The sequence below is a fragment of the Podarcis gaigeae genome (assembly GCF_964106915.1).
Source record: "Podarcis gaigeae genome assembly, chromosome: 18".
NCBI classification, from domain to species: domain Eukaryota; kingdom Metazoa; phylum Chordata; class Lepidosauria; order Squamata; family Lacertidae; genus Podarcis; species Podarcis gaigeae.
Genome location: NC_139696.1, coordinates 9,736,903 through 9,764,570, shown reverse-complemented (window position 1 = coordinate 9,764,570; position 27,668 = coordinate 9,736,903). Strand labels below are relative to the sequence as shown.

Genomic DNA, 27,668 nt, shown 5'->3' with positions numbered 1-27,668 from the left:
AGAGCACTCCTGACATATGGTTGTCAAGCCTCTGCTTAAAGACCTCCAAAGAAGGAGACTCCACCACACTCCTTGGCAGCAAATTCCACTGTCGAACAGTGGTACCACAGTGGACCATGTGGTAACTGTAGAAGACCCCATGGCTAGTAAACCAAGGGTCTTGAACAGATTCTCAAGTTTGGAAAAGTAGCAGGTTTTAAACTAAATAAAGGTAGAACGAAAGTATTGGTGGAAAATGTGAAAGAGCAATATAAAAAAGACAAAAAACGGAACTGATGATTGAGAAGAAAGTTTAATATTTAGGAGTATGGATAACAGCTACGAACATAAATATTTTAAAGAATAACTATACAGGAGCTTGGAGAGAAATGAAAAAAAACTTAAATAAAAAAAATATATAAAATAGAGATATCTGGAGGGTGGCAGCACGACAACAGGACTTTTCGGTGGTGGCTCCTCGCTTGGGGGATGCTGTCCTTTGCCTTTGTGACAAATCTTTTTTTTTTTTTAAAGTATTTTTATTGCTTTTGAGAAATACAGAAAAAATAATAAAGAATAGTTATAAGAAAATAGAATAGAAGAATAACAAATTTCCATATTCTTTTTCCATCCAATCTAAAGGACTTCCCCACATCCTCCAAACCCTACGTTCCCTGTCTTATAAAGCATCAGCAATTTGTTAACTGATTTCAAAACTTGTTGTATCTTCCATTTTATCATGTTCCCTAATTTCAATTTTACTGTAACCCAATTCTTATATGCTTTGTATTAAACACAATAAAGTTGTTTCATTATTTTACCTCTAAATTCTTGTGTCTTAATTTTCATTTCATTAACTTACATTTGCTGAAGCTAGAGTTTCCTGAAAGGTGCATTTTTTAACATTCATACAGCTTATAGTGTTTTTTCAAATAGTCCTTAAACTTTTCCCAGTCCTCCTCAATTGTTTCTTCTCCCACGTCTCGGATTCTGCCAGTCATTTCAGCCAATTCCATATAGTCCATCAACTGCGATTGCCATTCCTCCAGCGTGGGTAAATCTTGTGTCTTCCAATATTTTGCGATCAGGATCCTTGCTGCTGTGGTAGCATACATGAAAAAGGTTCTGTCCTTCTTAAGCACTCTCTGGTCCACCATGCCCAGAAGGAAGGCCTCTGGTTTCTTAGGTAAGGTAAATCTCAGTACCTTTTTTAGTTCATTATGGATCATTTCCCAGAAGGCCTTCACTTTCGGGCAGGTCCACCAGAGATGAAAGAATGTCCCTTCCGCCTCTCCACATTTCCAACATTTGTTGTCAGACAGATGATATATCTTAGCTAGCTTGACTGGGGTCATGTACCACCGGTATGCCATTTTCATAATATTTTCCTTCAAGGCAGTGCATGCCGTAAATTTCAAACCGGTGTTCCATAACCTTTCCCAGTCTACAAACATAATGTTATGCCCCACATCCTGAGCCCATTTTATCATAGCGGATTTGACTGTCTCGTCCTGTGTATTCCACTTAAGCAGCAAGTTATACATTCTCGAAAGTAGTTTACTTTTTGGCTCTAACAATTCAGTCTCTAGTTTCGATTTTTCCACCTGGAATCCAACTTTTTTATCTATTTTAAATACCTCTTGAATTTGCGCATAGTGCAGCCAGTCTCGTACCTTAGTTTTCAATTTCTCCAAGCTTAGCAACCTCCAATTGTCTCCAATTTTTTCAATTATTTCCCAATATTTAGGCCAATGGGCCTCCATGTTAAGTCTCTTACGTGCCTTGGCCTCCACCGGTGAGAGCCACCTCGGAGTCTTACTTTCCAATAAGTCTTTATATTTTATCCAGACCCTCCAAATTGCTCTTCTGACAATATGGTTTTTAAACAATTTGTGCACTTTAACCTTGTCATACCACAAATATGCATGCCACCCAAACGCATTGTCAAACCCTTCCAGATCTAGGACGTCAGTGTTCTCCAATAAAATCCAATCTTTCAACCAGCAGAAGGCTGCAGATTCATAATATAACCTCAAGTCTGGCAGGGCAAATCCCCCTCTTTCTTTCGCATCAGTTAATATTTTAAACTTTATTCGGGGCTTTTTGCCCTGCCAAACAAACTTAGAAATATCCTTCTGCCACTTTCCAAAACATTCCACCTTGTCCACGATCTGTAGGGCCTGAAACAAAAATAACATTTTCGGCAATACATTCATCTTTACAGCAGCTATTCGGCCTAACAAGGAAAGTTTCAATCTTGACCATGTTTCCAAATCTCTTTTGATTTCTGACCAACATTTCTCATAGTTATCTTTAAACAAATTCAAATTTTTGGAGGTCAGGTACACCCCTAGGTATTTTACTTTTTTAACCACATTCAACTCCGTTTCTTTAGAGAACTCATCTGTTTCTGTAACTGTCAAATTTTTTGCTAAAACCTTGGTTTTTTGCTTATTTAACTTAAACCCCGCCACCCGACCAAAATCAGAAATTAATTCTAGCACTCTTTTAGTACTGGAGACTGGTTCCTGAAGTGTTAATACCAAGTCATCTGCAAATGCTTTCAATTTATATTGTTTCACTCCGACCTCAATTCCCTGAACCAACCGGTCCTTTCTAATCATGTTTAGCAACACCTCCAGAACTGAGATGAACAATAGGGGGGATAGAGGGCACCCCTGACGTGTCCCTTTTTCAATTTTAAACTCTTCTGTCACCACATTGTTTACTATCAATTTAGCTTTTTGTTCTGTGTAGATTGCTTCTATACCGTTTTCGAACCCCCGCCCCACTCCCATCACTTCCAATATTTTTCTTCATAAACATCCAAGAAATATTATCAAAGGCCTTCTCTGCATCAATAAAAATTAAAACCGCTCTGGTATTAAGATTTGTTTGTAGAAGTTCCAAAATGTCAATAATGTTTCTTGTGTTATCAAACAAATGCCTACCAGGGAGAAAGCCAGCCTGGTCCTTATGAATCACTTCATTTAGTACTTTTTTGAGTCTACTTGCCAAAATATCTGCAAAAATTTTATAATCCACATTTAGGAGTGAAATGGGGCGGTAATTCTTAAGTTGAGTCTTTTCAGTTTCTAATTTAGGTATCAATGTGATGAAAGCTTCTTTCCACGTTTCCGGTGCCTTCCTTCCCTCCATTATCTGGTTGCAAACCTCCATCAAAGGTTGTATCAAATAGTCCTTTAAAACTTTATAATATTTGGAGGTTAGGCCGTCAGGGCCTGGAGACTTGCCAAGTTGAAGATTTTGAATGGCACTTTCAATTTCTTGCTGTGTAATGTTGCAGTTCAGGTTTGTTCTCATTTCCAGGGGTATTTTTTGTAATCCATTAATTTTAAGAAATTGATCCACCTCAGAAGCTTTTTGCGGCCCTTGTGAATAGAGTTCTTTGAAGTACCTCTGGAAGCACTTTCTAATTTCCTCGGGTTTCTGAACCATTCTCCCTTCAATCTCTAGATTTGTAACTGTATTAAGCTTTTGCCTCTTTTTCAACTGCCAAGCTAGCAGTTTCCCACACTTATTCGCCGATTCGAAGGATCTTTGTTTCATTTGTTTAATTTTCCATTCCACCTCCTGATTTATCAATTTTGAATATTGCGCCTGGAAAAATTTCACTTCTCTTAGCACATCCTTCGACTTAGGCCTAGATCTTAATTTTTTCTCTCCTTCTCTTATTTTCTCCAATATCTTCTCCTTCTTTTCATTCCAGAGCCTTTTCTTAATCGTGTTTTGTTGTATTAGAAACCCTCTCATAACTGCCTTACTTGCGTCCCAGATTGTTCTTTTTTCCACGGTGGTATTCAAATTTATCTCAAAATAGTCCCTTAAAGTTTTTTGGGCCTTCTTCACTATCTCCTGATCTCTTAATAAAGTGTCATTCATTTTCCATCTAAAGGAACCGGTTGTATTAAGTCTCAATTCCACTTTCAAAGCATTATGGTCGGAGCAGGTTTTTGGGCAGATTTCCACTTTTCTAGTCTTAGGTGCCAGTCCTCTAGTTGTCCATATTTGGTCGATTCGTGTCCATGTCAGATGAGCTTCAGAAAAGAAAGTCCCTTCTTTCCCTAGAGGGTTCTTAACCCTCCAAATGTCAACTAAGTCCATATTGTCTGTCATTTCAAAGAAAGTTTTAGGTAGTCTGCCATCTTTCGATATGTTGACACTTTGTGACTTATCCATATTTACAGACACAACCCCATTCATATCACCCAGCATAATGATGTTACTATAGTCCAAGTAATCCAGCATAGTCTCATGCAGCTTCCTAAAAAATTCCGACTTTCCCTCATTTGGAGCATATATTCCTAATATCAAAAATTTTTCTCCTTGTGTCTGTATTTCAATCGCCAAAATTCGGCCATGTTCATCTTTAAATAATAATTTCGGTGACAGGCTCTCCTTTGCGTATATCACCACTCCTCTCTTCTTAACTTTGTCTGAAGAAATAAATTCTTGGCCTAGTCTTTTATTGATTAACACTTTTCTATGGAGCCTTGTCACATGTGTTTCTTGTAGGCAGATAACGTCCAGTTGTTCCTTTTTCAAGATGTGAAAAACTTTTCTTCTTTTTTCCGGGGAATTTCCGCCATTTATGTTCCAACTAAGAAGCTGCAGAGACATCCTGAATCAATTGACGGGTTCTACAATGGGGTATCTAAGCTTCCCTCCGATCCCGGAGGTGGTAGTGCTGGTCCTGATCCAGGTGGTATAACTCTTGGAGGTGGTCCCGGTGGTGGTGGAGGCCAAGAAGCTGCAGCTCCTTTTTGCAGGTCCTCCTCGTGGTCGTGTAGGAACTTCTGCTGGTCTTCAGGTGATTTAATTTTTATTTTCCTTCCGTTGTAAGTAAATGAATGTCCTTGTGGAAACTCCCACCTATAAGGAATTCCGTTGTGTCTCAACAATTTAGTCAGATCTATATAGGTAGTCCTAAGTTCCAAGAGATATTTGGGTATATCTCTGTAAATTTCGGCCCTTTTGCCTTCTATCTCCAAAGATTTCTTAAAATGTAGGCCTAATATCTTATCCCTTTCTTCTCTTGATCTCAGAGCAACTAAGCAGTCTCTGGACTTGTCTTTCTTTACTGATTTTCCCAGTCTAAAGGCTGTCACAATTTTAAAGTCCTTTTCTTCCTCAATTCCCCAGAATTTGGAGAACAAAAGTGTCAAAAATCCCTCTAAATTATTTTGCTCCAGTTCCGGGATAGCCCTTATCCTGAGATTACTTTCTTTACTTTTCAGTTCAACCAATGACAGGTAGGCTTGTTGTTCCCCTACCTGCCTTTTCAGAGGTCTTACTTCTCCTTTAATTTCATCAACCTTTAAATTCGCCTGTTCTGCTTTTTGATTGGCTTCCACAGCTAATTTGTAGTTTTCTGCCGTAGCTCCTTGCAATTTCTCAATTGCCTGAGTGTGCTGCGAAACCTGTTCAGTTAATTTGCCAATAGAGGATGTAGCTTGATCAATTTTTGATGTTTGATTGTCCACTTTTTGATTTAAAACTGCCAGTTGTTCCAAAATTTGTTTCAAAACTGTTTCAGATCCTCCAGTTGCCATATCTTCTGCAGCAGGCTGTACAAGTTCCACCTCCTGTGCTGTCAGCACAGTTGGGACAGATGATCTGCGGTGATGAGTTAAAGTTGTTTGCAAAAGTTGCCCAGATTTTTTCTCTTTTTCTTTATCTTTGGCTTTAGCTGCTCTTGTTCTCCCTGTGCCGCTCATTCCACACCTGCCTCTGTTCAAGGTCAGATGATCTTTTGTCCCATGGGAAAGACAAGTCCCAAGTATAAACAAATTAAACCACAAAAAGTTTCAATAAAGCTCAATTCCCATGCCACTATACTTCCACAGTCCTATAGGGGGAGTATTTCAAAGTTTCAAAGAAGAAAGGAACTATTTTCCGCCATTGAAGTTCCTCTATTCCCCATGTTAAATTTTGTAGTTCCCAAACACAAAAGGAAGGTTTCCAGAGCTTCTGATCTCTTAAAATCCAGCCACAAGGTATCAAAATAGGTCCATGCAACAATGTTAAATATTAATGTCTCAATCTATGCAACAATTTCAATCTCTGCAACAATGTCGTCAATTTGACAGCAGTTTGACAGTTCTTTTTCTATACACTGGCAGCCCGATGACGGGGTTATCCCTTTCAACCCCGTTTAGCTCAAAGATAGGAGGGTAGTTCCAAAGAATAAAAGTCCATAAATCACACAGTTCTTTCCCTTTTATCTTCAAAATGCAGAGTCTATCAATGCACTCTTTCTTCCACTTTTACAGTCCCTTTTAAATACTTCAGCTCGTTTCCGAGCCCTTGCTTTGATCTAATTAGCAGAGTCGGGAGGCGGACTTCCTGTTACTCGCCTCCCGTTTTCAGCCGAATTTCTTCAATTTAAATTAAAAATTTAAGCCCCTTACTCACGGGTATGTTGCTCCAATTCCGATATTTTCAAGAAGAAAGGTCAGCGCTCAGCAGCAGCAGCAGCGCGGCTTTGCTTCCACGAAAAGAGCGATGAACTCACAGCGCCGCTCCCCCTTTCACGTTCCGGAGCCTCTTACGAGGCTCCTTCCCCGCTTCTGGGGGGGCTCCAGGCGCCCGCCGAGTCCCACGGCCGCAGGCTCGCTCTGCCTGCGGTTTTTCTTGATGGGTCTCCGCTTTGCCCCAGCGGACGACCCTTTTTCGCGGAGCCCCTCTTCACAGCGCGAAGAGGACCGCCATTGCTGTTTCGCGCCGCCTCCGGAAGTGTGACAAATCTTTAGGTGCCAGGCGAGAAAGTTATTCTGTAACCAGGATTTGGGTGGATAAAACCATCTCTGGGCATTTTAATGTGCTTTTGGTTTGCTTGTTTTCTTTCTTTCGTTTGCTTTTTCTATTCTCATTTTGTATTTTTATTCTGTAAACCACCCTGTGATCTTCAGATGAAAGTTGATATATAAACACAAATAATACTAATATTATTACTATAGACCCTCCAAAGGTCAAAATGGCACCCAGTTGAGAGGTGCTGGAACTGAGTTCCAGCGAGTTCCCCCTGAAGAAAGCCCTGGGTATAAATAGCAAAATGATCGTTATGGGATGGGACATCCCTATTTTCATCGGAGACATGTTGGAAGCTAAGCTACTATTACTAATAGTAACTATGATATTTTGCAGGTTTATCCCCAGTCAAGATCAGCATCTGTGTGGACTGCAGGTTGCAAAAGGGGGAAGGAAATACCTGCCACGGCTGTGGCCTTTGGGGTCCCCATTGCTCTCCTTCCTCCACCATCAGCCTCCTCTGGGATCTCGATGAAAGCGAAGCATGCAAGGCCTGAGCCACAGCTTGAACATGGATGTAATTGCCATAGCTGTCATCAGACAGGACTATCTCATGGTCCCCTTGGAGCAATGGCTGCAGTTTCTCCTCCTCTCTGCATCTTATTCTGCCTTTCACGGACAACAGATGCTTTGAATATGAACACTGAAATGCTTGATTGAAATAATCCCCAAAACTGGTCTGCAATCTATATTTGCCACCTTTGCTGCTCCTTATTCCAGTCTCAATTGCAAAGAACAGAGAACCATGGAGGTGCTGGAATATATTTGGAGGGAGGTAAAAGCCAACTCTGTATTCTAGCAAAGCTGTTGTGATCCAGACTTTTGCCCCTATTTCCTTCTCATAGATCTCGGGTACTACCATGAGCAACAGGATATCCATTTCACTGGTTATATAGGAAAGAAATACCCCAACTTGTCTCCATAGGAAAAAAGGTTCCCCAGGCCTGATAAATTGATTTAGATCATTTTCTGGTACTCTTTTTGATAAAGCAATGCAGATCCCTTTGCTGAGCATAAGAGGTTTCACAGCGCTCACAAATCTTTCTCCACTGTCATTGTCTGGAGTGAAGAGGCCAATCCACATCCATCCAAAATACAGGAGTAATTCAACAATCCCCTGGTACTGACTTTCCTCTTTGGGACTCATCCGGTAGACAAAAGGGAACAGGGTTTTACCTTCGAGAACCTGGGCAGTGAAGCTATAATTGATCTAGCAAGGAAAGCAAAAGATCAGCAATTTTATTTTATTTCGGCATAACAGATATTTAAATATCTGAAATGACTGATATCTAAATCTCTGCTGGCTGACGCTGATGGGAGTTTTAGTCTGAAATATCTGGAGGTGACAAGTTGGTGAAGGCTCAGTTTTGAAAAAGGGATGTATGATCCATAGCTCAGGATTTTCCCATTTTTAAAAATATCCCTACTTGACCCCTCCAAAGAGAAAATAGAATCTTATGGAGTTGAAATTCTTTGTCCCTCCATGCTCTCCCACTAGTTAGTTACCTGTGGGATTTTGTAGATGCCTGACAAGGCTGAAATCACTTTTGAGATGACAGTATTGCTTCTTTCAAGAACAGCCAGCAGGGGATTCTGTTCTCCACAGTGATAATTGGGAATATTGCATCCACTGCCTGCAAGCAGCTCTAGCATGGCGTCCGAAGTCATCCCTGCATCGAAATAGTTCTCATAGATGTTGTAGCCCAGGGTGATGTTGGGTAAGAGACTGAGATCCTGGTTGATCTCTTGGATGGTGAACAGGAAAGACAACATGTGCCATGGGAACCTAGTTGACTCCCTGCAATCAATGAATCCTTTAAAAAGAGTGAAACTGATATTCATATGAATGGGAGGAAGGAAACATTATATGATCCACAACGCTTAGATTTATTTATTTATTTATTTATTTATTTATTTATTTATATCCATCCATCCATCCTTTTGCATTAATATCAATCGTTTTCTGTCTAGCATTGAACAAAATTTTGGAGACCTCTGCTCCATGACAGGAGCTTTGATGCAAACAGCACACAGAGCTGTTCAACAGTGGAACAGACTCCCTCCGAAGGTGACCATGTGTCATGGATGCTTCAGGTGTGATACCTCCGGGTCCCTTCCATCTCTACAACTCTATGATTCTATTCTACTGTGGTTCTATGAGTAAGCAATGAAGGTGCCCCTCAACATTTGAGATATACTGGGAAGCTGCTCCCTAGGTTGCTTTTGCTGCAGTGGTCTTTGGCGCCTTCCACGGTGCTAGAATACAGGTAGATAACAGACAATTTTATTGAAGCCTGGTACGCAGGCTAAGACCCTACCTCCCCGCGGACTGTCTCGCCAGAGTGGTGCATGCTCTAGTTATCTCACGCTTGGACTACTGCAACGCGCTCTACGTGGGGCTACCTTTGAAGGTGACCTGGAAACTACAATTAATCCAGAATGCGGCAGCTAGACTGGTGACTGGGAGTGGCCGCCGGGACCACATAACACCGGTTCTGAGAGATCTGCATTGGCTCCCAGTACGTTTCCGAGCACGATTCAAAGTGTTGGTGCTGACCTTTAAAGCCCTAAACGGCCTCGGTCCTGTATACCTGAAGGAGCGTCTCCACCCCCATTGTTCAGCCCGGACACTGAGATCCAGCGCCGAGGGCCTTCTGGCGGTTCCATCATTGCGAGAAGTGAGGCTACAGGGAACCAGACAGAGGGCCTTCTCGGTAGTGGCGCCCGCCCTGTGGAACGCCCTCCCATCAGATGTCAAAGAGATAAAGAATTACCTGACATTCAGAAGACATCTTAAGGCAGCCCTGTTCAGGGAAGTTTTTAATATGTAATGCTGTACTGTTTTTAACACTGATTGGGAGCCGCCCAGAGTGGCTGGGGAAACTCAGCCAGATGGGCGGGGTATAAATAATAAATTATTATTATTATTATTATTATGAAGGAGGGGAAGCACCAAATACCTCAGTCCCCTTTGACTTGGAAAAGAGGCCTGGTGGCTTTCAGGCTTGAGTGTGTAGCAAAATTTATAATTTTGCTCATATTTTTCATCGCTGACTCCACCAAGGAGGACACCCCCTGGTCTGTATTATCTTACATAATTATTTTATTTGAAGCATATCATTCCTGTTCTTCACCCATAAAAATCCAACCATTTTCAGGAGTTTCTTAAAACGCTTCTAATTTTTTTAAAAAAATGACAGAAAGGGGAAAGTGCTGGGATTGGAGGAGGAAACCTTTAATGTAGCTGAGACAGATTTCCCCATGTTGGGCTGTAGGTCTCCCGTTGCATTGTGTAAAGAGATTTGTGCTAAGGTTGTTCACAAATGACCCAAATAGAATAAACATAAAATAATCATAGCTGCTTGGAAATTGCTTGAGTTTCATGCCACCCTCTGGCTTAGGAAGAAACCTCAAACACCTCAATACTTTGAATGAGGCCAGTTGTGTGTGGTCAAAAAAGGAATGATTCCTTTTCATATTTTAGAGATCTAAGTCCACTTACAAGGAACTCCCCTGACATATTTTATTCATCCTTTCAATTAAAGCACATCTTTCCTGCTCTTCAGCCACCAAAGGTCACCCAGAGGTTCTCAAAATTCCATGTGCAAAACTGTAGCATTCCTTAATGACAGTTTATGAATGGTCCAAATGGAATAATATTGAATAAAACCTTTGAGCCTTGGAAATTCACTGAGTTTCATGGCATCCCGCAGGTGGGGAAATTCAGTGCATCCTTTGGAACCCTGACCAGATTTCTTGCATTCTTCTAAAAGCAACACAGAGGAATAGGTACAGGATTGTTTTACTTAGGAAGACAGAGGGAACAAGGAAATTGGAGAGGTTTGTGTGGAATCTTCTCCTGGGCCCCCCAGCTCCCATCAGCCCCAGCCAGCAAGACCAATGGTCAGGGCAGGGTAGTCCTCCAACATCAGCCCTTAGCTCCCCAGCCCTGAGAAAGAAGCTGTTTCCTTGATAAATAGGAACCACTAGAAGGACTGGAGGACCATGAAACTGTGTACATACTTTTCAAACCTGGCGAAGGGTGTTTGAGAAAAGACGTATGGAGTTTCCTTATAAAAGTTTTTTGGAGATATGATCCCACTGATGAGAAAGTGTCCAGGCCGGTAGTAATTGCGAGCATCCGTTTCATCCCTGACCAGTTTCAAGGGGCATTTCGCCTTGTGCTTCCAACAGACTCCAAAGGGCATCATGAGCAGCAGAAGCAGCAACAGAAGGAGCAGGGATCTCATTCTGGCTCTGCCTCCTCCTCCTCTTACCTGCCAAGGAGGCAAAGCAGAAGAACCCAAAGACTCTTGCAAGGCCAGACTGCCTGGGCTTTCCCATTCTGGGTGGTTTTCAACTCTACCTTCAGAGCTAGGAAGCCCAAGGCAGGCACAACCCTCTTTCGCCAGCTCTGCATCTTGACTCATTCTGTCTCCAACACAGGAAAGATTCTCTGCACCAACTTTTTCTTTCCCAGACACAGCGCAATTAATATTGTCATGCTACTTTCTGAGGCTGATGTAATCTCCAGAAATATCTCCTGAGCTTTCAGAAGATGAGATGACTATAATTTTGATTATTCTAAGTGGAATAAGTTTCACCACAATAACTTTCTGAAGTCTTGAATGGCTCAAGTGGCAGGTGCAGAGCTGGAGAAAAACACGTTGGACAGAAGTCAAGGGGAGTGTTTGGGAGTTGGAAGTTTGGCCTGAACTTTGCTCACAAGCACCAAAGAAGGAGCTGGATCCGACCATGGCCTCTCCTTCCTTGGAGGTTTTTAAGCAGAGTTTGGATGGCCATCTGTTGGGATTCTTTAGCTGAGATTCCTGCATTGCAGAGGGTTGGACTAGAGGACCTTGGGGTCCCTTTCCAAGTCTCCCATTCTATGATTCATTGGAGGTTTTTAAGAAGAGGTGGGAGAGTCAGGGATGGACAACAGCCAGATGGAGGAGTCCCAGCCTTGTATCCCAGGCATCTTAAGCCCTTTTAAAATGTGGGGGTTTGGGGGGTATTATTGGCTTGTTGTTTTTATTTTAATTATATATGTTGTGGTTTTATATTTTGATTTTGTTCTGTGAACAGCCTTGAGACCTCCAGGGATAGGGTGATATATAGATTCAGTACATCAATAAATAAAGGAATAAATATGAATAAATAAAAATCATTCAATGGAGAATGCTGTGAAATGCCATCCTCAGTAATGTCAACGGGATACATGGCGGTGGGATCTTGTTTCCTGGAGGCTGCTAGAGACAGAGACTGGTGGAGCCTGCGATGGGGAGGGTTTTCTCAAGCCCACCCTCTGGCCACTTTGGGTGGGTCTGGGCTGCTTGATTCCTGCCGCTCTCTTCTGGTTCTCCCCTGAAGGGAAGTAGCTCCTTGGTGGCTTCGAAGCCACTTCAAGTGAATTTCCACCCCATCTTTGAAAGGCTTCTCCAACAGAGGGAAGCTCTCTGGGGTTGGTGGAGGGGAGAAATGTTGCTTTGAACTTTTGACTCTCCCTTCCCCTTCGACATGGAGCCAACTTGCTCCTCGGACAGTCAGGGACAACAGCCAGATGGAGGAGTCCCAGCCTTGTATCCCAGGCATCCTAAGCCCTTTTAAAATGTGGGGGTTGGGGGGGCATTGTTGGCTTGTTGTTTTTATTTTGATTATACAGTATATGTTGTGGTTTTATATTTTGAACCGCCTTGAGACCTCCAGGGGTAGGGCGATATATTTGAGCAGAAACTTCTCTACTCATAAACAAATTGTCTGTGCAGAAGCCAGGCTAGCATTCTAGCAGCTTTATTATTCTTTATCAATTTATTTATTCTTATTTATTTATTTAATCTGATTCATAAAATCCATGCAGCACTTGATTAGGCCAATAACCCCTAAAGGACTTTATTTTAAGATAAGGCAGGACATTGAGAAAAATGTTTACAAACTTACTTCAGATCATTGAAAAAGTTAAAATAACAAAACGGACTGAAATTGTATCAGCTTCCTAAGAACCTGGGTGGATGCTATATTTTTAAAATTTATTTTTTAAAAAAATATTTTTTATTAAGTCTCCAAAGATATTCCAGAACACTTGTCTACCTACAGAGTTGTTTTTAAAAACAACTAAATACATAATTGTTTCTTGACTCCCCACCCCTCTTGATGTTTGTTTTATTACTCTTTTTATCAGCTGTTTTTAAAAACATGTTTAAGTTATCTAAGCCCCGAAGTCGTATATCAGTAATCCTCTGCTTATATTTCAAATCCTGCCTTTGACTTCAGGTATGGATGTTAGTATGGCAGATAATATAACAATGGTCTCCATTCTTCCTTGAACAATTCTTCCTTCGGTCCTCTTAGTTTAGCAGGGAATTTCTCCATTTCAGCCTCTTCCACCAGCTTCATAAGCCATTCCTCCTTGGTGGGGAATTCTCCTTCTTTCCACTTCCGTGTGTATAAAGTCCTGGCTGTTGTGGTTGCATTCAGAAAACCTAACCAACCACCGGTGCCAGTTTCTCATCTCCCTTTCCTGATCAAGGTTCTGGACCAGATCCAGGCGCTTTTGAAAGAAACTGATTTTCTGGATCCCTTTCAAGTGGACAAAGAAGCAGCCAAGCAGGCTGGGAGGTGCTGGGACTGGCCAGTCATTGGGGCTGCCTAGTCAAGTTCTCCAGGCCTGACTGCCAACTCCTGGGTCACTCTGGCATGGGACCGGGCAGCCATTTTCCCTCTGTCTTCTCTCTTAGGTTTCAGTCAGAGTCAGTCTGCCTCAGTTGTGAGCAGTGTGCAATCTCAGTCAAACTGTTGGGAACCATGGTGTTTAGGAAGAAGTTTATTCTAACTCAGGAAAGTCAATTGAAAACTCTGCATTATTCATTTATGCGTCAGTTTAGGTCTGACGTCGTTTCCAGACGGTGTTAGTTGGGGAATGTTTTTCAGGCCTGGGAACCTTGAATGTGGGGTTTCAAAGGGCTCAATCCTATCCACAGGGCACTGGCTCCCAGTGGAGTACAGGATAATAATAATATTAATAATAATATTAATAATAATAATAATAATAATAATAATAATAATAATAATAATAATAATAATAATAATAATAAAAAAATCAGGCTGGGCTTCCCCAGCCACTCTGGGCGGCTTTGAAAAAAATATAAAAATACTGTAATGCATCAAACATTGAAAGCTTCCCTAAACAGGGCTGCCTTCAGATGTCTTCTAAAAGTCTGGTAGTTGAATAATCATATGTAGGATAAAGTTTAAGGTGCTGGTTTCAACCTTTAAAGCCCTATACGGCCAAGGACCCTCGTACCTACGGAACCGCCTCTCCTGGTATGTCCCACAGAGGACCTTACGGTCTTCAAACAAAAACATCTTGGAGGTCCCGGGCCACAGGGAGGTTAGGCTGGCCTCAACCAGAGCCAGGGCTTTTTCGGCTGCGGCCCCAATCTGGTGGAACGCTCTGTCACAAGAGACCAGGGCCCTGCAGGACTTGACATCTTTCCGCAGGGCCTGCAAGACAGAGCTGTTCCACCAGGCCTTTGGCCAAGGCACAGTCTGACCCCCTCCTTTGGTAATCCCCACAGAACTCTAGTCCAATGGTTGCCATTAATTTGATTCTGAATTGATTTTAGAATGAATTGATTTTAGAATGCTGTGTTACTTTTATTCGTAGCCGCTCTTAGCCCGGCTTCGGCTGGGGAGGGTGGGATATAAATAAAATTTTCTCCTCCTCCTCCTCCTCCTCCTCCTCCTCCTCCTCCTTCTTCTTCTTCTCTCCCCCCCCCCCCCATTGTTTAACATGTACATGAAACCGCTGGGTGGATTATCTGCAGGTTTGGAGTATGTTATCAGAATTATGCTGACAACACTCCGCTCTATTTCTCCTTCACATCTGCAGGGGAGGCAGTGGAAGTGCTGGACTTCCTGGGTCTTGTCTTGGTAATGGATTTCAAGTGGGGTTTAGGCCTGGTTTTGGCACAGAAACTGCTTTGGCCGTCCAGTATGGTAACCTCTGTTGAGAGAGAGAAACATATCCCTGTTAATTCTTCTCGACTTCTCACCGGCTTTCGGTACCATTGACCATGGTATCCTTCTGGAGTGCCTCTCCGAGCGAGGGGTGGGTGGCAGCGCTTTGCGGTGGTCCCAGTCCTACTTGGATGGTCATCTCCAGACGGTGTTACTTGGGGAATGTGGGGTTCCACAGGGCTCAGTCCTATCTCCCACATTGCTTAGCATCTACATAAAACCTCTTTTAAGTCAAGGCTTGGCTAAGGTCAGCTGCTACTCTTTGGAACAGGGAGCAGAGCTTACACGATACAGAAATTAAACCATCAGACTATGGGAGATAACTTAAATTAATTTCTCAGTTTATTGATATACAAAACCTAGGAGAACGAAAGGAGATGAAGTGCACTTGTAAATGACACAGGATACAAAAGATTTCCACCCATCTTACTGTTCATGTCAACAGGACTTCCTAAAACCTAGGCTAAGAATGAACACAATCTCTTTCAGAGATGGAGAATAAACAGCATGGATGAGCAGGTGTGTTTCCTTTATGTACTTCTGGACATCGGGAACATGGACTATTTTAAGAATCAGACATCCCCTAATTTCTGGTTGTCAGGTGCTCCTTTGTGTTCAGATCAGGCCTCAGCACAATCATGTAGCACTTGGGAAGGAAGATGCAGCCCAGAAGCCCAGCACTGGAGGCCAACATAGAGAAGATCTGCACGGCCACCATGTACCTGCCCTTGGTGCTCAGGTAGGTGGGCACAAAAGACACCCAAACACTGCAGAAGACCAGCATGCTGAAGGTGATCAGCTTGGCTTCGTTGAAGGAGCCAGGCAGCTTCCTGGCTAGGAAAGCCACCGTGAAGCAGGTGGCAGCCAAGAAGCCCAGGTAGCTGAGGGCAACGTAGAACATGGTCACAGACCCTTCGTTGCATTGCAGGATGATCTCTTCCAGATGGGAGCGCATGTCGGGCTCTGGGAATGGGGGAGAAGAGCCCAGCCAGATGGTGCAGATGAGAACTTGCCCCCCAGAACAGGAGATGACAATGGAGTTGGCCAGACTCTTGCCCAGCCATCTCCTCACCCTGTTCCCGGGCTTTGTGGCCAAGAAGGCCAGCACCACCGTGATGGTCTTTGCCACGACAGAAGAAACAGCAACTGAGAAGATGATGCTGAAGGCCGTTTGTCGGAGAAGGCAGGTCTCTTTCCTTGGGCGCCCGATGAAGAGGAAGGAGGACCAAAAGGAAAGCAGGAGGGAGACGAGCAGGATGTAGGAGAGGTCCCGGTTGTTGGCTTTGACTATGGGAGTTTCCTTGTATTTAATGAAGATTCCCAACACAATGCCTGCTGTTAAGGACAAGAAGAGGGCAACGGAAGCTAAAACAATTCCCAAATATTCTCCATAAGTCAGGAAGGTGGTAATCTTGGGGACACATTGATCTCTGTCCTTGTTTGAATGGTGATATTCTGAGCATTTGGTGCAATGTTCTGCATCTGGGGAAGAGAAAAAGAATAGCTGTAGCATCACTTACATCCCTAGTGATCTGTGCTCTATTAACATTGTGATCTAGGATAAACTGAGAGGCAGTGACCACTCCACTTCTGTTAACTGGATCCTGCCTAATCCTCTTTGTCTGAACCTTTAAAATGCAGACATGCAATGTTCATAGCAGTGAGATCAAAACGGTCCATAGATTATATTGTAATAATTTTCACATGAAGTCTTGTTTATTTTTTAGTGTGCTTTTGCTGTTAGTAATTTGCTGCTTTTCATCGTCTATCCATTATTTTTGATGTTTCAACATTATTTCCTTTTTGTGTGGCTTGGTATAAAAAATGAAAAAGGAATGCTTTGCGGGCATTCCTCTCACAGCTGCCCAGTTTGCACCCCAGAGATTTCTTCCTTATGGTCATTCCTATCAACTCACTTCCTGGATGTAATAAAGGTGATTAATACTAAGGAAGTCGAGGAAGGATCTCCATTCCCCTATGTCTGCAGAATTCTCACAAAAAGTGTGTGAGACTGAATTTCTGCCCTGTGTTTACTCTCTCCAGAAATACCTTCCCCCTTGGAGTCACGAACCTTCCTGGGCGGAGAAGGTCCCTTCCGCACACCGAGCACAAGCATAGCAGCAAATGGGCTTTCCTTCTAGGACCACCTTGGCATATCCAGGTCGACATATTTCTGTACACCTGGAACGAGGTACAGTCTAACCAGAAAGACAAGAAGGTGCAACAAAGAGGAACAGTTAGGAGTAACGCAATCTCTATAGCATGGTGGTGATCCCTGATAACCGGTCTTGCCAGCTCAGGATGATGGGAACTGTAGTCCAAAGACAGCTGGGGACCCAAGTTTGGGAAACCCTGATCTACCCAAAGGTTTGCAGTTATGGCTCCCAATGAACCATTCAGGAAATAATCACAGTTTTACATCGATCACATAGAGGTTGGGGAGGGTTCTGTCTGGCAGGGAATCCTGAGAGATCCCAGTTGCTGTTTCCAGCAGCCAAGAACCTCAGTAGCCTGCCATCTCCCCATTCCCTTAATGCGGTCAGTTCTCTTAAGCTGCAGAACATGATTTCAGGATTTGAATAATCTCTCACACGGTTCATTCTCGTGTTTGTGTTTGTGTGTGTCAGAGAGAGAGAGAGAGAGAGAGAGAGAGAGAGAGAGAGAAAGCGCTTTGCTGTTCAATGCCCAACTGAAAGGAGAGTTGGGTTGGGGGGGGGTTTGCCAAATCACTTTAATTGATTTTCCAAATTTCACCACATCAACCACAAATTAAGACAAATTTCATACCAGTGAGCTTACTCACAAATTAAAAGAAATATACAATAAATCAGTAATTATCATTTGTAAAATAAGTTACTTTTTATCCTTCTGCGTGTATGAAAGGTCAATATCCTTTATTTGAGCATCCCAAATTCCACTCCTATCTCAGCTGCTGAAGAAAGGAGTGGTGGTTCCAGCTGTTACTGGACAGTCAACCTGACATGGTCATTCTGCAGTGGTTGTTCAAGGAACAGCACAATCAGGATCTCCTAGCCCCCCTCCCCCAATTATTCCCCCTACCTTGTTGAATTTCTTGTTCCACTCAATGGCTTCTGGGTTAATGGTGAACTTTATGCCAGCAGACGTCTCTCTCCCTATATTCCCAATTTTCACAAGGGCACGAGACTTATTGGGATAGATCGCCCAGTTCATAATATGGAAGTCTCCTGGTAGTTCCCAGTTCTCATCCAAGCACAGTCTGCCCCTGGAAGTATTCAGACACCGGATTTCTCTCAAGAAAGGGTGAAGCTGGAATGAGGAAAGCACCAGCATTAAGAAACTGGGAAGCTACAACTGGCAATTAATCAAGCCAAAATGGGGAAAACACCAGGGCCAGGTGGGCTATCAGTAAAGTACTATAAGAAATTAAAAGATTACTTGGCACAACCACTAAAAGATTTAAGATACTTACATTACGCTGATTCTGAAAAAAGATACAGATCTATTATCAGTCAAAAATTATAGGCTGATTTCTCTATTAAATAATGACTATAAGCTATTTGCAGACCGATTGGCAAACGACATGAAAGTGCTATTAATGGATTTAATTCATCAGGACCAGGCTGGTTTTTTACCAGGCCGCCAGTTGAAGGATAATATAAGGAATATAATTGATATAATATCTGGAGGTTAGAAATGATAAGCAAGCAGTGTTGATTTTTATAGACGCAGAGAAGGCCTTTGACCATGTTTCATGGACTTCTACGAAGAAGACTAGAGAGATGATGAAATTCAGAGAGTCATTACAGTGGTACCTCAGGTTAAGAACTTAAATTGTTCTGGAGGTCCGTTCTTAACCTGACACTGTTCTTAACCTGAGGTACCACTTTAGCTAATAGGGCCTTCCGCTGCCGCCGCACGATTTCTGTTCTCATCCTGAAGCAAAGTTCTTAACCCGAGGTACTATTTCTAGGTTGCCAGAGTCTGTAACCTGAAGCGTCTGTAACCTGAAGCATCTGTAACCCGAGGTACCACTGTACTTAGAGGAATTGACTCAATTTAGTCTGACTAACAGGCTATGATGATAGTAAATAATGTAATAACAGAAAAATTCAAAATAATGAAAGGGACAAGACAGGGATATCCCCAGTCACCATTATTATTTTAGTTTTAGAGACCCTGGCCAGAAGTAGAAGATCAGATGAAGAAATAAAAGGGATAACAAAGGTTAAAGATAAAGGGACCCCTGACTATTAGGTCCAATTCTGACCGACTCTGGAGTTGCGGCGCTCATCTTGCTTTATTGGCAGAGGGAGCCGGCGTACAGCTTCCAGGTCATGTGGCCAGCACGACTAAGCCACTTCTGGCGAACCAGAGCAGCACATGGAAACGCTGTTTACCTTCCGGCCGGAGCGGTACCTATTTATCTACTTGCACTTTGACGTGCTTTCGAACAGCTAGGTTAGGAGGAGCAGGGACCGAGCAACGGGAGCTCACCCCGTCATTGCGGGGATTTGAACCGCCGACCTTTGGTCGGCAAGTCCTAGGCTCTCTGGTTTAACCCACAGCGCCACCTGCGTCCCAACAGTAGGTTACAAATCATATAAACTCAAGGCCTTTGCAGATGACTATGTGGTAACTGTAGAAGACCCCATGGCTAGCCAATCAAGGGTCTTGAACAGATTCTCAAGTTGGAGAAGTAGCAGGTTTTAAACTAAATAAAGGTAGAACGAAAGTATTGGTGGAAAATGTGACAGAACTGATGATTGAGAAGAAAGTTTTTGCAGATCATAGAATCATAGAATCATAGAGTTGGAAGAGACCACAAGGGCCATCGAGTCCAACCCCCTGCCAAGCAGGAAACACCATCAGAGCACTCCTGACATATGGTTGTCAAGCCTCTGCTTAAAGACCTCCAAAGAAGGAGACTCCACCACACTCCTGGGCAGCAAATTCCACTGTCGAACAGTGGTACCACAGTGGACCATGTGGTAACTGTAGAAGACCCCATGGCTAGTAAACCAGAACAGTAAACCAGTAAACCAGAACAGATTCTCAAGTTTGGAAAAGTAGCAGGTTTTAAACTAAATAAAGGTAGAACGAAAGTATTGGTGGAAAATGTGAAAGAGCAATATAAAAAAGACAAAAAACGGAACTGATGATTGAGAAGAAAGTTTAATATTTAGGAGTATGGATAACAGCTACGAACATAAATATTTTAAAGAATAACTATACAGGAGCTTGGAGAGAAATGAAAAAAAACTTAAATAAAATATATATATATAAAATAGAGATATCTGGAGGGTGGCAGCACAACAACAGGACTTTTCTGTGGTGGCTCCTCGCTTGGGGGATGCTGTCCTTTGCCTTTGTGACAAATCTTTAGGTGCCAGGCGAGAAAGTTATTCTGTAACCAGGATTTGGGTGGATAAAACCATCTCTGGGAATTTTAATGTGCTTTTGGTTTGCTTGTTTTGTTTCTTTCGTTTGCTTTTTCTATTCTCATTTTGTATTTTTATTCTGTAAACCACCCTGTGATCTTCAGATGAAAGTTGATATATAAACACAAATAATACTAATATTATTACTACAGACCCTCCAAAGGTCAAAATGGCACCCAATTGAGAGGTTCCAGCGGGTTAACCCTGAAGAAAGCCCTGGGTATAAATAGTAAAATGATCGTTATGGGATGGGACATCCCTATTTTCATTGGAGACATGTTGGAGGGTAAGCTACTATTACTAATAGTAACTATGATATGTTGCAGGTCTATACCCAGTCAAGATCAGCATCTGTGTGGACTGCAGGTTGCAAAAAGGGGAAGGAAATACCTGCCAGGGCTGTAGCCTTTGGGGTCCCCATTGCTCTCCTTCCTCCACCATCAGCCTCCTCTGGGATCTCGATGAAAGCGAAGCATGCAAGGCCTGAGCCACAGCCTGAACATTGATGTAAGTGCCATAGCTGTCTTGGGACAGAGCTCTCTCATGCCCCCCTTGGGGTAATGGCTGCAGGTTCTCCTCCTCTCTGCATCTTACCCTGCCTTTCACGGACAACAGATGCTTTGAATATGAACAGTGAGAAGCTTCATCCAAAAAATCTCCAAGGTTGGACTGCGATTTATATTTCCCACCTTTGCTGCTCCTTATTCCAGTCTGAATTTCAAAGGACAGAGAACCATGGAGGTGCTGGAAGAAATTTGGAGGGATGTAAAAGCCAGTTCTGATTTCTTGCGAAGCTGTTGTGATCCAGACTTTCGCCCCTATTTCCTTCTCATAAATATTGTGTATTACCATGAGTATTATGATAACATGTGCATTGGTTATATAGGAAACAAATACCCCAACTTGTCTCCATAGGAAAAATGGTTCCTCACGTGTTATAAATTCATCAAAATAACTTTCTGGTACTCTTTTTGATAAAGCAATGCATATCCCTTTTCTGAGCATCAGAGGTTTCACAGCGCTCACAAATCTTTCACCACTGTCATTGTCTGGAGCGAAGAGGCCAATCCACGTCCATCCAAAATGCAGGAGCAATTCAACAATCCCCTGGTAATGACTTTCCTCTTTGGGACTCATCCGGTAGACAAAAGGGAACAGGGTTTTACCTTCAAGAAACGGGGCAGTGAAGCCATGACTGATCTAGCAAGGAAAGCAAAAGATCAGCAATTTATTTTACTTTCAGCATAACAGATATTTAATTATCTGAAATGACTGATATATAAATGTCTGCTGGCTGAGGCTGATGGGAGTTTTAGTCTGAAACATCTGGAGGTGTCAACTTGGTGAAGGCTCAGTTTTGAAAAAGGGATGTTGAATCCATAGCTCAGGATTTTCCCATTTTCAAAAATATCCCTGCTTGACCTATCCAAAGGGAAAATAGAAACTTATGCAGCTGTAATTCTCTGTCCTTCCATGCTCTCCCACTACTTACCTGTGGGATTTTGTAGATGCCTGACAAGGCTGAAATCACTCTTGAGATGACAGTATTGCCTCTTTCAAGAACAGCCAGCAGAGGATTCTGTTCTCCACAGTGATAATTGGGAATATTGCATCCACTGCCTGCAAGCAGCTCTAGCATGGCGTCCGAAGTCATCCTTGCATCTAAATAGTTCTCATAGAGGTTGTAGCCCAGGGTGATGTTGGGTAAGAGACTGAGATCCTGGTTGATCTCTTGGATGGTGAACAGGAAAGACAACATGTACCATGGGAACCTAGCTGCCTCCCTGCAATAAATGAATTCTTTAAAAAGAGTGAAACTGATATTCATATTAATGGGAGGAAGGGAACATTGTATGATCCACAAAGATTAGTATATTTTATTTATTTATTTATTTATTTATTTATTATTTATTTATTTATTTATTTATTTATTTATCCATCCATCCATCCATCCATCCATCCATCCATCCATCCATCCATCCATCCTTTTGCATTAATATCTTTTTTTATATATATAAGATATTTATTAGGGTTTTTTATAAAAGAAATACAAAGATAATAAACAACATTACTTTGTTTTGACAAAATTTCATAACTTCTTTGGACTTCCTCACGTCTCCCGCTCCCACTTACATCGTTAATAAGTTTTTTTCAAGCAAATTCTCATCTTATTTGCAAATTTATAACCACTCAATTTTGTTTCTCTTAATCTTATTTGTCGTCAATTTTCAGTCCAATTTAGTGGTGGCCAATTATTTATAACCAAGCATCCTCATTAACATTCCACTAAATCACAATATTTTTGTAGATAAATCTTAAATTTCTTCCAATCTTCTTCAATCCTTTCTTCTCCCAAGTCTCGAATTCTGCCAGTCATCTCCGCCAATTGCATATAGTCCATCAGCTGCATCTGCCATTCTTCCAGTGTGGGTAGATCTTGAGTTTTCCAGTTCTTAGCGATAAGTATCCTTGCCGCCGTTGTTGCATACATAAAGAATGTTCTATCCTTTAACACCTTCTGGCCGACAATACCCAGAAGGAAGGCCTCTGGTTTCTTAGTAAAAGTATACTTAAATACCTTTTTCAGCTCATTATATATCATTTCCCAGAAGACCTTCATTTTAGGGCAGGTCCACCAGAGGTGAAAGAATGTTCCTTCATTTTCTTTACATTTCCAACATTTATTATCAGACAAATTGTATATTTTGGCAAGTTTAACTGGGGTCATGTACCATCTGTATATCATTTTCATTACATTTTCCTTCAAAGCATTACATGCAGTAAAGTTCAGCCCAGTGGTCCACAACCTTTCCCAGTCCTCAAACATAATGTTATGCCCAATGTCCTGTGCCCATTTTATCATAGCCGATTTAACCATTTCGTCTTGTGTATTCCATTTCAGCAGCAAGTTATACATTCTTGAAAGTACCTTAGCCTTAGGTTCTAACAGCTCTGTTTCCAACTTCGATTTCTCCACCTGGAACCCTAACTTTTTATCATTTTTAAACACTTCTTTAATCTGAGCGTAATGTAACCAGTCTCGCACTTTATCCTTCATTTTCTCCAAACTCTGCAATTTCCAATTATTTCCATCTTTTTCTAATATTTCCCAATATTTTGGCCAATCGGCTTCCATATTGGGTCTTTTTCGGGCCTTAGCTTCCAGAGGTGAAAGCCACCTTGGAGTTTTATTTTCCAATAAGTCTTTGTATTTTGTCCAGACATTAAATACTGCTTTCCTGACAATATGGTTCTTAAAGGCCTTATTGATCTTGACTTTGTCATACCATAAGTATGCATGCCAACCAAAAGCGTTGTTAAAACCTTCCAAGTCCAGCACGTCAGTGTCTTCGAGAAGTAGCCAATCTTTTAGCCAGCAGAAAGCTGCGGCTTCATAGTACAACCTTAGGTCTGGCAGGGCAAAGCCCCCTCTTTCTTTCGCATCGGTTAATATCTTAAACTTAATTCTGGGCTTTTTGCCCTGCCAGACAAATTTGGAAATATCTCTCTGCCACTTCCGGAAGCACTCCGTTTTGTCCACAATTTGCAACGTTTGAAACAAAAATAACATCTTTGGCAATACATTCATCTTGATAGCAGCAATTCGGCCTAACAAAGAAAGCTTCAATTTTGTCCAACTGTCCAACCTTTTGCATTAATATCAAACCTTTTCCTGTCTAGCATAGAACAAAAATTTGGAGACCTCTGCTCCATGACAGGAGGTTTGATGCAAACAGCACACAGAGCTGTTCAACAGTGGAACAGACTCCCTCCAAAGGTGACCATGTGTCATGGATGCTTCAGGTGTGATACCTCCGGGTCCCTTCCATCTCTACAACTCTATGATTCCATTATATAGTGGTTCTATGAGTAAGCAATGAAGGTGCCCCTCAAAATTTGAGATATACTGGGAAGAAGCTCCATTGGTTACTTTTGCTGCAGTGGTCTTTGGCGCCTTCCAAGGGGCTAGACTACAGGTAGATAAGAGACAATGTTATTGAAAGAGGGGAAGCACCAACTACCTCAGTACACTTTTACTTAGAAACGAGGCCTAGTGGCTTTCAGGTTTGAGTGTGTGATAAAATCGACAATTTTGCCCATATTTTGGATCACTGACTCCACCAATGAGGACACCCCCTGGTCTGTATTATTTTACATAATCATTTTATTTGAAGCATATCATTCCTGTTCTTCGTCCATAAAAATCCACCCATTTTCAGAAGTTTCCTAAAACGCTTCTATTTTTTTAAAAAAAATGACAGAAAGGGGAAAGTGCTGGGATTGGAGGAGGAAACCTTTAATGTAGCTGAGACAGATTTCCCCATGTTGGGCTGTAGGTCTCCCGTTGCATTGTGTAAAGAGATTTGTGCTAAGGTTGTTCACAAATGACCCAAATAGAATAAACATAAAATAATCTTAGCAGCTTGGAAATTGCTTGAGTTTCATGCCACCCTCTGGCTTAGGAAGAAACCTCAAACACCTCAATACTTTGAAATGAGGCCAGTTGTGTGTGGTCAAAAAAGGAATAATTCCTTTTCACATTTTAGAGATCTAAGTCCACTTACAAGGAACTCCCTTGGCATATTATTTTATTTATCCTTTCAATTAAAGCACATCTTTCCAGCTCTTCAGCTACCAAAGGTCCCCAAGAGGCTCTTAAAATTCTATGTGCAAAACTGTAGCATTCCTTAATGACAGTTTATGAATGGTCCAAATGGAATAATATTGGATAAAACCTTTGAGCCTTGGAAATTGCCTGAGTTTCATGGCATCCTGCAGGTGGGGAAATTCAGTGCATCCTTTTGAACCCTGACCAGATTCACTGGCATCCTTGCATTCTAACTAAAAGCAACACAGACACATAGGTACAGGGTTGTTTTACTTAGGAAGACAGAGGGAAGAAAATAATAAGAGAGGTTTTTTACTGGACCCCCCCAACTCCCCTCACCCCCAGCCAGCAAGACCAATGGTCAGGGCAGGGCAGTCCTGCAACATCAGCCCTTGGCTCCCCAGCCCTGAGATAGTGGCTCTTTCCTATTTCAACCATTGCAAGGACTGGAGGACCCCGAAACCCATCCGCATATGATTTTACATACACTTCATTCCTGGCGAAGGGTGTCTGAGTAAAGTTGTATGGAGTTGTCTCAATAAGGCGTATTGGAGAGATGATCCCACTGATGAGAAAGTGTCCAGGCCGGTAGTAATTGCGAGCATCCGTTTCATCCCTGACCAGTTTCAAGGGGCATTTCGCCTTGTGCTTCCAACAGACTCCAAAGGGCATCATGAGCAGCAGAAGCAGCAACAGAAGGAGCAGGGATCTCATTCTGGCTCTGCCTCCTCCTCCTCTTACCTGCCAAGGAGGCAAAGCAGAAGAACCCAAAGACTCTTGCAAGGCCAGACTGCCTGGGCTTTCCCATTCTGGGTGGTTTTCAACTCTACCTTCAGAGCTAGGAAGCCCAAGGCAGGCACAACCCTCTTTCGCCAGCTCTGCATCTTGACTCATTCTGTCTCCAACACAGGAAAGATTCTCTGCACCAACTTTTTCTTTCCCAGACACAGCGCAATTAATATTGTCATGCTACTTTCTGAGGCTGATGTAATCTCCAGAAATATCTCCTGAGCTTTCAGAAGATGAGATGACTATAATTTTGATTATTCTAAGTGGAATAAGTTTCACCACAATAACTTTCTGAAGTCTTGAATGGCTCAAGTGGCAGGTGCAGAGCTGGAGAAAAACACATTGGACAGAAGTCAAGGGGAGTGTTTGGGAGTTGGAAGTTTGGCCTGAACTTTGCTCACAAGCACCAAAGAAGGAGCTGGATCCGACCATGGCCTCTCCTTCCTTGGAGGTTTTTAAGCAGAGTTTGGATGGCCATCTGTTGGGATTCTTTAGCTGAGATTCCTGCATTGCAGAGGGTTGGACTAGAGGACCTTGGGGTCCCTTTCCAAGTCTCCCATTCTATGATTCATTGGAGGTTTTTAAGAAGAGGTGGGAGAGTCAGGGATGGACAACAGCCAGATGGAGGAGTCCCAGCCTTGTATCCCAGGCATCTTAAGCCCTTTTAAAATGTGGGGGTTTGGGGGGTATTATTGGCTTGTTGTTTTTATTTTAATTATATATGTTGTGGTTTTATATTTTGATTTTGTTCTGTGAACAGCCTTGAGACCTCCAGGGATAGGGTGATATATAGATTCAGTACATCAATAAATAAAGGAATAAATATGAATAAATAAAAATCATTCAATGGAGAATGCTGTGAAATGCCATCCTCAGTAATGTCAACGGGATACATGGCGGTGGGATCTTGTTTCCTGGAGGCTGCTAGAGACAGAGACTGGTGGAGCCTGCGATGGGGAGGGTTTTCTCAAGCCCACCCTCTGGCCACTTTGGGTGGGTCTGGGCTGCTTGATTCCTGCCGCTCTCTTCTGGTTCTCCCCTGAAGGGAAGTAGCTCCTTGGTGGCTTCGAAGCCACTTCAAGTGAATTTCCACCCCATCTTTGAAAGGCTTCTCCAACAGAGGGAAGCTCTCTGGGGTTGGTGGAGGGGAGAAATGTTGCTTTGAACTTTTGACTCTCCCTTCCCCTTCGACATGGAGCCAACTTGCTCCTCGGACAGTCAGGGACAACAGCCAGATGGAGGAGTCCCAGCCTTGTATCCCAGGCATCCTAAGCCCTTTTAAAATGTGGGGGTTGGGGGGGCATTGTTGGCTTGTTGTTTTTATTTTGATTATACAGTATATGTTGTGGTTTTATATTTTGAACCGCCTTGAGACCTCCAGGGGTAGGGCGATATATTTGAGCAGAAACTTCTCTACTCATAAACAAATTGTCTGTGCAGAAGCCAGGCTAGCATTCTAGCAGCTTTATTATTCTTTATCAATTTATTTATTCTTATTTATTTATTTAATCTGATTCATAAAATCCATGCAGCACTTGATTAGGCCAATAACCCCTAAAGGACTTTATTTTAAGATAAGGCAGGACATTGAGAAAAATGTTTACAAACTTACTTCAGATCATTGAAAAAGTTAAAATAACAAAACGGACTGAAATTGTATCAGCTTCCTAAGAACCTGGGTGGATGCTATATTTTTAAAATTTATTTTTTAAAAAAATATTTTTTATTAAGTCTCCAAAGATATTCCAGAACACTTGTCTACCTACAGAGTTGTTTTTAAAAACAACTAAATACATAATTGTTTCTTGACTCCCCACCCCTCTTGATGTTTGTTTTATTACTCTTTTTATCAGCTGTTTTTAAAAACATGTTTAAGTTATCTAAGCCCCGAAGTCGTATATCAGTTATCCTCTGCTTATATTTCAAATCCTGCCTTTGACTTCAGGTATGGATGTTAGTATGGCAGATAATATAACAATGGTCTCCATTCTTCCTTGAACAATTCTTCCTTCGGTCCTCTTAGT

General features: G+C 42.2%; 3 protein-coding genes and 1 long non-coding RNA gene across 10 annotated transcripts in view; 1 reads left to right on the top strand and 3 right to left on the bottom strand.

Moving 5' to 3' along the window:
- The window catches only part of LOC310835874 (vomeronasal type-2 receptor 26-like), a 32,166-nt gene extending 5,333 nt beyond the window's left edge, over window positions 1–26,833 (bottom strand). The window contains exons 1-3 of the mRNA XM_083720863.1: window positions 25,343–26,833; window positions 8,317–8,608; window positions 7,211–8,020 (exon numbers count right to left, since the gene is read on the bottom strand). Of these exons, the coding sequence (XP_083576989.1) occupies window positions 7,211–8,020; window positions 8,317–8,608; window positions 25,343–25,749 (1,509 nt within the window). The 5' untranslated portion in view covers window positions 25,750–26,833. The remainder of the gene's footprint in view (window positions 1–7,210; window positions 8,021–8,316; window positions 8,609–25,342) is intronic.
- The window catches only part of LOC310835566 (vomeronasal type-2 receptor 26-like), a 76,273-nt gene continuing 55,838 nt past the window's right edge, over window positions 7,234–27,668 (top strand). For 2 of the 7 annotated variants that reach the window (XM_083720304.1, XM_083720294.1), the window contains exons 1-2: window positions 20,623–20,753; window positions 23,928–24,050. In XM_083720304.1, the coding sequence (XP_083576430.1) occupies window positions 20,721–20,753; window positions 23,928–24,050 (156 nt within the window). In that variant the 5' untranslated portion in view covers window positions 20,623–20,720. Of the gene's footprint in view, window positions 7,328–8,781; window positions 8,905–20,622; window positions 20,758–23,927; window positions 24,051–27,668 lie in introns of those variants that run through there. The other 5 variants (XM_083720297.1, XM_083720303.1, XM_083720302.1 and 2 more) reach the window with 5 other exon arrangements.
- LOC310835575 (vomeronasal type-2 receptor 26-like) lies at window positions 15,410–22,146 on the bottom strand (the record flags this gene model as incomplete). The annotated part of the gene is made up of 5 exons (XM_083720323.1): window positions 21,739–22,146; window positions 20,637–21,446; window positions 17,887–18,114; window positions 16,898–17,024; window positions 15,410–16,308 (listed from the first exon to the last, which is right to left on the bottom strand). Exons 1-5 carry the CDS (start codon window positions 22,072–22,074, stop codon window positions 15,410–15,412), a joined length of 2,400 nt encoding a protein of 799 aa, XP_083576449.1. The 5' UTR covers window positions 22,075–22,146.
- On the bottom strand, window positions 22,189–24,035 carry LOC310835901. The gene is made up of 2 exons (XR_014559779.1): window positions 23,894–24,035; window positions 22,189–22,231 (listed from the first exon to the last, which is right to left on the bottom strand). It is a non-coding gene; the product is annotated as an uncharacterized lncRNA (long non-coding RNA).